Source organism: Hyperoodon ampullatus (assembly GCF_949752795.1).
Source record: "Hyperoodon ampullatus genome assembly, chromosome: 4".
Lineage (NCBI taxonomy): Eukaryota > Metazoa > Chordata > Mammalia > Artiodactyla > Ziphiidae > Hyperoodon > Hyperoodon ampullatus.
The window spans coordinates 38,437,237-38,448,542 of record NC_136917.1 but is presented as its reverse complement, the minus strand read 5'-3'; the positions used below and the strand labels follow the sequence as shown (position 1 = coordinate 38,448,542).

Here is an 11,306-nt window from a genome sequence, read left to right as displayed (position 1 = left end):
CATCCCTCGTGCAGACTAGAGGCCCCAGTGAACTGTATGCAGGAATCTCGTTTCAAACTGCACTGTTGGGACAAAGGGCCACCTGCCTTAGACGCAGTGAGGTCACAGCCCACCATTTCAGAAGCACGCTGCATCCCGAGGGACAGGGTGACCCTTGAAAACTTCCAAGACTGGCTTTCTCTGCTCAAACACTTAGGATTTAACCGGGAACGTTCGACCTGGTCTTCCACCTCTGCCCGGTCTGCCTCATGTGATATCACGTGTGAACGTTAATGCAAGGAAAACAACGTTTAAGTGGAAAAGAGAGAGAAAAAAAAGGATTCTTGTGTTTTGTATTAAAATAGTTTATATTAATCATTCAAACTTAATTTTTATACAATGAATGCATACATCACCGGGGTGTCTGTCTCAGAGGGAGGTCAGGGAGGCGACGGGGTGGGGTGCGCCCCACACGCTGGTACTTGCCCAGCTGTGAGCAGGGGATGAAAGGCAGGAGACAGGCGCTTTCCTCTGCTCGTCCTGCTGGTTCCGGGAGGGAGACGGGGATGTCACAGCGAAGAGGTGGATCCTTGGGCATCTCCTCGGGCCCCCCGCACTGGGACGAGCTGTGTTTCCATGCCCTGGGTGAGCCACCCAGAGCCCGAGGCCCTCCGACCAGCGAGCCCTTGACGTAACAGTGGCTGTGACATGTCACAACGTGAAGCGGGGACCGCCGAGACCGAGTGTGCGTCTATCTATAGGGACTTCCGAGGCCTCGCCTGTGGCAAGCCTGCCCCGCGGCCGTGCTGCCGGCGGGCGCGAACACGGGGCCGCGCCTAGGCGGCGGGCATGTCAGCCTTGCTGAGAGCGATGGCCAGCTCCAGGTCCTCCTGCTCCTGCCGCCGCAGCCGCGCCAGCCTCTCCTGCTCCGCCTTCTCGCTCTCCCGCTTGGCCCACGCCAGCTGCTGCTCCTCATTGCCAAACTGCGAAGGAAAAACGGAGGGTGGGTTACACGGCCCCGGAGCTGGCTGCCTGCTGGCTGGGGCGGGGAGGGGTGGGGGCGTGCAGCTGGGCGAGGAGGCGGAGGCCTGTCGTGGGTGGACGGGTGGGTGCAGGGAAACGCAGTGCTGGTGTGTGTGCGGGGAGGTGCCCGGCGTGCAGGTGAAGACCAGGAAACGCCGGAAGCCCTTGTCTTGGTTGGGGACGGGGAGGGGGCGCGCACGCCCCAGTCTGGAAGGGGTCAATGCACTGAGACACAGGGCTGAGTCTGACCTTAACTGCCACCAGAGAAACCAGCTGTCCCGTCCCTGCAGGGACCTGAAGCAGGCGGAAGCCAGGCATGATATCGGGGACACTGAGAGACTTCCAGGGACTCCCCCCCACAGCACCCCGAGGAGGCTTCATGGGGTGTGAGGGAGAAGCTCCGCGGGGCCTCTTCTCGGGGGAGGCCGGGGCGTCTCTGGAAGCAGCCGGGGAGCAGAGTCAGCGGAAGCCCAAGGAGCTGGGACAGCAAACCCTGCGGAGCCTGGGCCTCGACGGGCCTTCATGCCCAGGTGAGAGGCGCTGGGGCTGGAGAGTTCCGGTTCAAACAGATCTCTGAGTCTCAAACGCGTAAAGGGGCCTTGAGGCCAACTGAGATGATGAGGTCCTGAAACGCAGCATCTCCGTCTCAGCCACAGTCCCAGGAGCTCTGGGAGATGCTCAGAGCCACCTTGTACTTGGACGTTTACAGGAACCCTGGCATTTACACCGCCATGTGGTCCAGGAGTTTTTTATTCTTGGGGTCCTTTTCCGAAAGGTTCAACTTTTTTAAAAATAATTTTTTAAAACAAGGGAAGAAACCGTTTTGATCCCGAGATGGGCGAATTCAAACCATTCGGGGTACCTTAGCTCTATGGAAAGAAAAGCAAAGCCAGACCTCACACGCTCTTCCCCTGGCGGGGGTCCCCGACCCCCCGAGGCTCCCAGTTGCTGTACTCTGTCTCCAGATGAGGTGCCTCCAGCACCACTGGCCCCGAGCAGAGCTGCAGCCCATTCGGACCGCTGGCCTGCCTGGATCAGCATCTCTCTTCTGTGCACTGACTCTGGCTGGCTCTCTGCTAAGCACTGGATGACACACCAAAGGTAAAGAGGGGCCTGGCGCCACTTGGGAACAAACAGACCTACAGACAATCCCAACCTGAGAGAGGCTCTTGCGGAGGCCCCGGCAGACCCACCAGGAGCCCCGTGGAAGGAACAGAGACAGGAATTCATGGCTACTTCTTCACACACACACAGTCTGAGTGGGTGGCTGCAGAGCCTGGGCCCTCAGGACTCTGGACCTTCTCCTTGGTTTGAGGGGGGCAGTGGGGATGGCAGTGGTCAGCTGTAACTGCAGAGTTGACTGCACAGGACAGGCCCTGGAGGTCTGGGCACCATCCCCAGTGAGGTGCCAGCTCTTGGGCGCCAAGTGCTCAAACTTGGTGCTGCCAGAACAGAGCACAGGGTGGAAGGGGCCGGACCTTGAGGGGCTTACAGGCCCCAGAAGGGAGCTAAGATTCTCCTGAAGAGGCTCCCTGGGCAAGCGAACGGGGCGATGGGGTTGGCAGCTTCTGAATGTTTCATGACCTGACAGCCAGTGTGTGGGTGAGGCAGGGCCAGACAGCGGGGACTGGGGCAGGGAAGGGCTGGGTTGGGGGAGGCTGCTTTGGAGCTGGATGTGGCCCCGAGGAGGAGAAGGAGGAAGCAGGACAGCCTGGGAGGCCTTTCTCCACCTGCCTGGGGAGTCAGACAGGGGCAGGTGAGGGTCAGCACAAAGAGGGGCTGTCCCCGGGAACAAAGGCTGGTCCTCGTTTTCTAGAGAAACTGCCCAGAAAAATGCTCAGAGGGCTGACGGGTCTCCAAGTTGGACTCCTGAAAGCCAGTCCCCGCCCCTCGTGTTTCCACCACTGGTCACAGATAATCGCCCTCCCCCCTCCACCGCCTCCCCCCGCCGCCCCACCGTATTCTTTGGGGAATTTTTCAACACCTCTTCAGGAGAAAAACAAGGAAAAAACAACAAATGCTGATGGGAATGACTCTGCGGTGCTGCTGACAGCAGCGGGAGGGGACAGCTGGGCTGACAGGGACCTCGCCCTTGCCAGCTCAGAGGAGGGGGCGGGTAGGGGCCAACAGGTAATGACCGGGGTGGTCCACACCAAAGCTGAAAACCAAGGCCTGGAGGGGTCAAGGGATTGGCTGAGGTTACATGGCCAGGGACGGGCAGGCTGGGCCCACGCCACGGTGCCCACTCAGCCCGGGTGCCTCCTGCTCAAGGAGTCCATGTGTTCAAAGTAAACGTGCTGACAGGAACGTTCTAGATGCCTTCAGAGTGGACTGGTTTGAGGCCAGCTTAGGATCCAGGATGGAGACTCGCAGCAGGCACGTGGTCTGCTTGCACTTGAGGAGCACAACGGGCTGTGATGTCTGAGGGATACTGGAGGAAGGGGCTTCTCTGTGGCTCCCTCTGTGTCTCGGAGCAGCAGAAAATCCTTCCCCCGGCCCCGGTGGAGATACCTTGACCGGGCCGCGCTCTTGTCCTCTGACCTGGATGCGTTACACGCCGGCGCGAACCTGGACCGCCTGAGGGTGCAGGAGCTGCTCGGTAAACGGCAAGCTCCGATTTCTGCTTCACTCTTGTGCCGTCGAGGAACCGAGACCCGGCTGGGCACGAGCATTCTGCTCTTCCGAGATACCTCCCGCGCCGGGGCCTGACGGACTCTAAGCGGTTTGATTTCGGCGGCCTCTCCACAGAAATCCGAGGTTCAGAGGCCTCTGAAGAGGCACGTGAAGCACCGGCACCCTTCCTCCCCAGGGATCGACATGTGCACCCGTCTGCCATCACCATGCGTGGGGACACTTGTAGCCACTTCCCATTAACTCGCTTATCCTGCTATCGCAAATGCATCTGACTCATTTGACGACGCAAAGCGTGACTGATCCCGTCTGATATTTGCTCTGCTCTTAATGCAGACTTCCCAAAAGAAAGCGCTGTTTTGCTCACCTCTAAATACTACTTCCTAGTAAACACATTCGCCTAAGACAGAAAGGCTTGTTTTAAAAGAAATACCAGAGAGATTTCCTGTGAGCCGCTACAAGCACAAGTAACCCACTGATGGAAACTGGGGGCTTGTAAATCAGAGGGTTCCAGAGTGGCAGAGCTGGGGCGCCAAGGGGGGCGGGATTGAGTACACTTGTGACGCTGGCGTCCCTGAACTCCAACACGGACCAAGCTGCTTTTGCACGGGTAACAAGATGTCCTGATGGCACGCTTAGAACATCCAATCTGAAAGAGTCACGCTGCCAGGCTGCTGGGCAGTTAGAGACCTCTCTGCCTTTACTCAGGGAAGCTGAAGTACACAAACCAGAGGAACCAACTTTGGCCTTGAGTTGGCATGTACCTTTGAGGTCCAATGAACACAGAAACCACCGGCCAATGGACTGAGCCCCCGGACGCCATGAAAACGCAAGGACATCCTGAGTCCCTGGAGGTGGGACACTTTTGACCATGTTTTGGACCACGGTATGACTGAGGGGACAAACCAAACCAGTTAGGTGTCCTGCCTCCCACGCATCCCATCCCATTAGAGTGGGCTGAATCTCCCAGTCAGGTGATTTCCCCTGGAAAGACTGGGGCGTCTGAAGTGGGAAAGGTGATTTTAAACGTAAAACAGCAGGAACAGCAGGGCGGCAAACTGGGCAGAATCCAATTCCTGGCCTGGAGTTGAGGGTGATTAAATCCCAGGGGTGCTTTAAAATCAATGTTAACAACTGTGCTGGAATGACCAGAAATGATGTGTCAAATGATAACTTGAAATCTTGGGGGTTAAAAAAAAAAAAGTTTTCCAAAAACCAGCTGGAGTGGGGGGTGGGGGGGTGGGCACAGGAAATAGAACTGTGCATTTCAGAGAGAGAACAGTCATTTCTTCCAATTGCCATTCAAATCCACTTACCCTTCCGCCCTACCCTAGAGTACCTGAGTCATGCGTGAATAGCTCTATTTTTTTCATCAGTGTTTCACAGTTTTTCCATTGAAAAATAAAGGCAGTGCTATCTAAGAAAATGTAGATAAAGCGGGTTTTGTTTCTGGCTTTTATTAACAATGTTGCCACTTGTATATATATCCACAGTGTGCCCTGGCTGTCAACAAAACCCGGCTAACTGCAGTCATAAAATATTTACAGGTCGCCAAGAGCCAGGAATGTGTCGGCATCTTGGGCGATTTCAATAAGCCACGACAGCTGTGCGCGGGGTGGATCTGAGAGGAACTGGGTGTTCACTGGGCACTGATATGGCAGAGCGTGCTTTAAAATGGATATTCTAGGAGTGGAAGCATCTATAAACAATACATCTCACAACGAACGAGGAAACAGGGTACTCTGCAAAATCGAGGGAAGAAAACCTTTTAAAAAACACAGGTGCGCAACAGACAGTGAAACTGATTCTGGGAAGACAACGTCTGAAGCTCTCTGAGAACAAGATCTCTGGGTACTGATGAGGGTACTGAAAACACTCTAATGTGACAGCGTTTTACAATCTGGAATCTTTTTTCACACCAAGACACAAAGCCAGACTTTCAAAATCCCTGGAATAGCTTCGAAAAAGGCACTTAACTCTGCTAATGGCTTTCTGAATTTTTGTTTTGCTTTTTTGGGTTTTTTCCCTGCAAAAGGAAGGGGATTCAGAGTGGCTGTTCTAGGTTGCATTTCAGTTTTCACTGTAGCTGGTAACTGAAATAAAAGTTTAAAAAAATCAAATTTGCTTTCCCTTCATGTGATTCGGCTGGGTCCTTCAATTCGCACTTGCTGCCCAAACTGCACTGGGTGGGACCATCAGAACTCCCCCACAAAGACTTTTTTGAGGACAGCAAGACCCGAATGTAACTTTAGCAGTCTTGTTTTCGTACTTCAGAAGCTTTTGATGTCCTGGCTTCCAAAAAAATCAATGAACACAACAGGCTCTGGGCAACAGAACTAATACAAAGAGTCTACCGTGAAGGACAGAAAAACAGGCATACTGGGCCACCCTGCTGGAAGAAAACGTGCCCTTATCACAGAGTATCCAAACCAGAGCTCTTTTTTTTTTATTGAGAAACCGTTTTTCTTACAGAAAGCAGCAGTACAGAATAAATAACACGGGTGATGGTGTGAGGTACCGGGAGACTTGAGCCAGGAGGAGGTTTGCCATTTGAAAGAGACAAAAAAGAAATAACCCCAAAGAAGCTGCAAGCGTAGGGAGGGGAAGGAATGGCGCGGAGGCGGAGAACTTAACTTACAGAGGTGAAGTCTGCAAAGCCCAAGGAGGAGGCTTTAGAAGGTTTAGCTGAAGAGGAGGGAGCAAATGGATCTTTTCCACTAAACGGGTCCCCAAACCCCTTTTTATTTTGGAACGGGTCACTGCTGTCAGCCCCGAGTGGCTGGAATGGATCAGGGGGCTCGGGAAAGTCTGCAGAACCAAGCTGGCTTACGGGTGTACTTTTACCTGGAAAGTTTAGGAGAAAAAAAAAAAGGAGAAAAAAAAGAAATACAAGTTACTGACCACAGACAGAACAGAGTCCTGACTGAAGAGCCGGGCACCAGCTCCCTGGGAAACCCTATCCCGCTTTGGAAAGAGCTGGAATGCCGCTTGTGGGACGGACCCCGGGGAATCTGCGTGCATCTTGGCTTTCCTCTCTATTTATCCCGGAGGCTTAATGGTTTGTGGGCGTTACAAGAAAACCACTTCAGATGACCCCCTCCCCTCCCCTCCCACCGCAGCTAAAATTTACATCATCTTTAAAAAGCTCACATGCAGGCGTGTTTCAAAGTGATTCATTTTAGCATGGCAACACATTTACTATCACACTGAGTTTTTAAAAAGTCATGGCTGAGCAGAAAAATACACTGCAAGCTTCCAACAATTAAAAAAGGGGGGGGGGATTACTTGCAACTAAACAGGGCGATTAGTTTCACAACGTGGTGTGTGTAGAGTTAGCCGTGTTAGTCGTGAGGGTCTGGAGGCAGCTCACCAGACAAACCCACTCTGCCGTCCTGGGTTTAAATTCGTTTCCAGCTCCCGCTTCTGTCCCTTTGGCTCCAAGGGGCAGGCTTTGGGCCTTTCTGGGCTCTTGCCAAGAGGGTGGCTCTGGGATGCCCTGGTCCCGGCAAGGCAGATCTCCACGGGGACGTGGGAGAGAAGTGTTTAGAATTGGAGGGAAATGAGGCTGTGAGGCCATGCTTGGGGGTTGTGGCCTGAGGACAGGTGGCTTCTCCCAACAAATCCTGCCAATATGTCAGAACAATCCGCTAGGAACCAGAACCTTCTCCAGGCCTGCTTGCCAAGAGGGGGCGGGGGGCCCAAGTGATGAGCCTCAGGGATCTGCCGGTTTTGCAGGCCAGGTTCCTGCCTGATGCCATTCATTTGCCCAACAGCTGCCCAGGGTACTGGGGTAACCCAGGGGGTGAGACGTTCAATTTGGCAGCTCTGTGTCCAAGCCCGGGCTAGAGGCTCAAGGATACTTAACATGATCCTGATTTGTTAACTGAGCTGCCTATGTTTACTCTTGCAATTTCAAAGTAATGTGCAAAAAGAACCCAAAAGCCGAGGGTCACATTCCACAGAAGACCTTGGACATCCAGCTGCACGTCCAGAGAATGCCCGTGGCCCTGAGCTACAGCTGACCCCTATAGCACCTGAGCCCAGGACACCTGCCTTCTTCACCCTGCTCGCCTCTGCTACCCACCTGCTCACACGTCCATCTCCATGCCCAGCTCCAAAACCACCCTCTCTGACACTGCTTCCCAGGTCACATTTCTGATGGCCCCAAGGTGTCCCTAACGACTCCTGCCTCTGTCACCCTTAGTTCTGAGACACAGATAAGGACAAGCCCCTCAGCCCCAGCTGGCCTCAGTTTCCTGTCTGGGAAGTGGGAACGAAGAGGTAGGGGTCAGACCGGGTGACTGGTGCACGGCATGCTCCTTGGGGCTGCACGGGGCTGTGCCCCACTCCAAGCCACTCAGCATCTGGCACCGCAGTGCCTGCGCAAGCAGGGCTCAGTGTGTGGGGGGCCTGTGAGAGCCTGGCCTGAGGCCCCCCTGGACACCAAGTTTATTTACTTGTCACTCGACGCAGCAGCTGGGTGGCCATAAGGTACAAATGCCACCCCGTCTCTGTCAGCTTCACCCATGCATGAGAAATTCGAGTTATCAGTGACGCGGTCCCGCCTGGGAGAGCCCACGGAGAAGAGATGGGCGCCGAGCCCACCAGAAGCACTGGTTAAAATCCCCACACCCCATCCCACCTGAATCGGGACTTCTGGGTGGGCGGGTGATGCCAGTGCATGGATGCCCCCACCGACAGCTGGAACACAGAGGCCCCAAGTCGCCCCCTCCCGTCAGAGCTGCTGCTGGTTTCTTTTTGCGTGTTCAAGGAAACCGAGATTCTTAACTTCCCGAGGCTTGCCCAGGACTCTGAGACACAGGCAGCCCTGCACCCAGCCTTCTGTTGCTTCCTGCGGTCAGAGCGGAGCACCTCTATGCCCTTGCCTGTGGCCTAATGGGGCCCCTTTGCTGACCCCTGGCCTTTGCAGGCTCTCACTGTCATGAGCAGCACCACCACACACGTGTGTTTATTTACAGGAGACGTTTCTGGAGGTGGAGCTGTGGGTCAGAAGGTGTGCCCACTGCAGCCTGACCTTCCCTGTCACACTGCCTGTCCCAGGCTCTGACAGGATGCACCCCGACCAAGAAGGGAGGGTGGGGAGGAGGCTGTAGGCTGGGACATCGGTCAACCTCTCCCTGTGGCCACGAATCAGTTCAGTCAGCCCTGCGGCCCAATAAGCCAGGTGAGCCTCCGACAAAGCCCCTGGTGGGCCCTTCCCCAGAAGGGCAGTGCCAAGTCCACCCCGCGGCACAGCAGGAATTAGGGCCTCTCTCCCCCAGGGTAACTGCTTCTCAGGGTGAAGTCCTGGGGCTGATCCCCACGACCCATCTTCTGTGCAGGCTGAGTTCTCTACCTCTGGTCCCTTCTCTCCTATTTGTGACAGAGCCACAGACTTCAGGCTGCCCCCCAACCCCGCCAGCACCAAATGCCCCTCCCTGAGACGTTCTCCCTGCTGCCAGCTATCCCGCCTCCTCCTCTCCCTCCTGGACCTCAGCCCCTGGGCTTCAGAGACCAGGGCGATCTGGGTGCCGGCCTTGAAGAAACGCCTCCCCCAAGGCCACCTTACACAACCAGCCTACTCCCTGGTCCAAGGGTCGAGCCGACGGGTGAGCCAAGGCCTCCCAGGCCCGGCACCACAGCGACCGGAGAGCGCTGCCGTGTTGCTGTGGACCGCTTCCCCTCTCTTCAGAGGCGAGCGTGCAGCTCTGGCGGGAGCGGTCGGGCAACACCTGCCTGGCAGCTTGTCAACGCCAGGCTGCGCAGCTGCGAGCAGTGGGCAGCCAGGCGGAGCCCAGGGGCACCCTGAGCAGGAGGGAGGGTGGGCACGAGACAGGGTGCTCTGGTCCACATGGCTGCACCACCACCCCAGGCAAGTGGTCCTCACCTCTCCCAGGTCCCTGGGAATCACCCCTGCGATAGCCACTGGCTGCTCACCCTCAGCTTCTCGCCCCATGGGCCATCCGCACCCAGCAAGGTGGCCTTTTAATGCCGAGCTGACCCGACACTGCCAAGCTCTCCCCGCTGTTCTGGGAATACACACCCCAGCCTCGGCCATCCTGCCCCTGCCCAGCACAGTCCTCTGCGCTTGCTGCTGCCCAGGCTGGAACGCTCTTCCTCGTGTGGGTCCCGCACACACAGAGGCCGCCCTCCCCACTTCTGGCTCAGACGCCTCTGCAGCCCTCGTCATGCTCCGTCATTATTATGTCACTTGCTGTGTATTTTCTCTCTTTCCCAACAGAACGTGAGCTCCACGAGGGTGAGGGCCCTGCTGTCCTCCTCAGCTGTGTCCCCGCTGCCTAGGGCAGGGCCTGCTGCTTAGACCCCTCTGTTGAACGGAGCTTTCTAACATGCAAGCTCCACCATGCCTGGCCCTGCCTTGTGGCCCCGCATCCGCTGTGGCGAATCCAGAAGGCCCTACAGCCCACACGAAACCCTTCCCAACCTCATCCCCCGACAGCCCTCCAGGGCCTGAGCGGCACCTCCCTCCCCCCGCCAGGGCCCCCCAACCCAGGGCTACTTTTCAGACAGTCCCTCTGCCCAGATGGCACCTACACCTCAAATGCCTGTGACCCACTGTCTCCCCATGCCTGTGTTCAGCCCTCCCAGCTTGGCCCTGGGCAGGGAGTGGGGTCTGGGCCCCTGGAAGATGGTGCAGAGCACGGCCACGACCCCACTCAGCCTTGCTCTCTCAGCCTCAGTTTCCTTATCCATGAAATGGGGTTGTGATGGGCTGAATTGGTTCCCCCCACAGCACCCCCCAATTCACTATGTTCAGGTCCTCTACCCCAGTACCTCGGAATGTGACTGTCTTTGGACACGGGATCTTTGCAGAAGTAATTAAATTAGAATGAGGTCCTATGAGTGGGCCCTAATCCAATAGGACTGGTGATCTTGGAAGCAGAGGAGAGTCGGACACAGACATGCACAGAGGGGAGACCACGGAAAGACACGGGGGGAGGACGCTGTCTACAAGCCAAGCAGAGAGGCCTCAAGAGAAACCAACCCTGCCTACACCTTGATCTCGGACTTGCAGCCTCCAGATCTGTGAGACGATCAGTTTCGGCTGTCTAAGCCACCCAGTCTGTGGTGTTTGTTACGGCGGCCCTAGCACACTCACACAGGGTAACAGAGCACCGGCTATACACGGCTGCCGGAGCCGGGCTCGGCCTGGGATGGGCTGCCTGCTTTCGTAAATCAAGCGTTACTGGTCTGCCAATGCCAGGCCAGGCTGGCGCAGCTCCAATCCCTAGAGGTCAGGACAGCTTGCCTCTATGGGCCCCACTAGGAAACCGAGGACCCCCGACTGCAGCTCTCTGCTCTAACAGAGCCACTTGTTATGTCCCGTGCACAGTGTGGTGGGCATGTGCAGCCCCTGGGCAACAGTGTCCTCCCCTTGAACTGCTGAGTTGTCTGCACTGGCCGCCACCATCCTGCTTCCTCAGTCCTTCTGTGCAACCTCCTTCTGCAGGGTGGAGCAGCACCACACCCCAGGTGTGCTCCACACCCACCACAGAAGAGTCTCCCTGCAGGGTGCGCCAAGATGCAGACCCCGCTTCGCTCTCCAAACCCCAAGCCGTGGCATCACTGGGGCTTGATCGTGGACGGACAGACATGTTCCCGAGTGAACTATGCTCGGGGGGGCCCCTGAAACACCTGCAGCCTTCTCTGGG

The 11,306-nt window shown here is 56.4% G+C and overlaps 1 protein-coding gene across 3 annotated transcripts in view; it reads right to left on the bottom strand.

The window, feature by feature from the left end:
- Window positions 1-349: 349 nt before the first annotated feature.
- EPS15L1 (epidermal growth factor receptor pathway substrate 15 like 1) overlaps window positions 350-11,306 on the bottom strand; it is a gene marked incomplete at its 5' end in the record, with an annotated part of 99,612 nt that continues 88,655 nt past the window's right edge. For 2 of the 3 annotated variants that reach the window (XM_079703768.1, XM_079703769.1), the window contains 2 exons: window positions 350-962; window positions 6,272-6,477. In XM_079703768.1, coding sequence (XP_079559894.1) covers window positions 816-962; window positions 6,272-6,477 — 353 coding nt within the window. In that variant the 3' untranslated portion in view covers window positions 350-815. The remainder of the gene's footprint in view (window positions 963-6,271; window positions 6,478-11,306) is intronic. The other variant, XM_079703770.1, reaches the window with a different exon arrangement.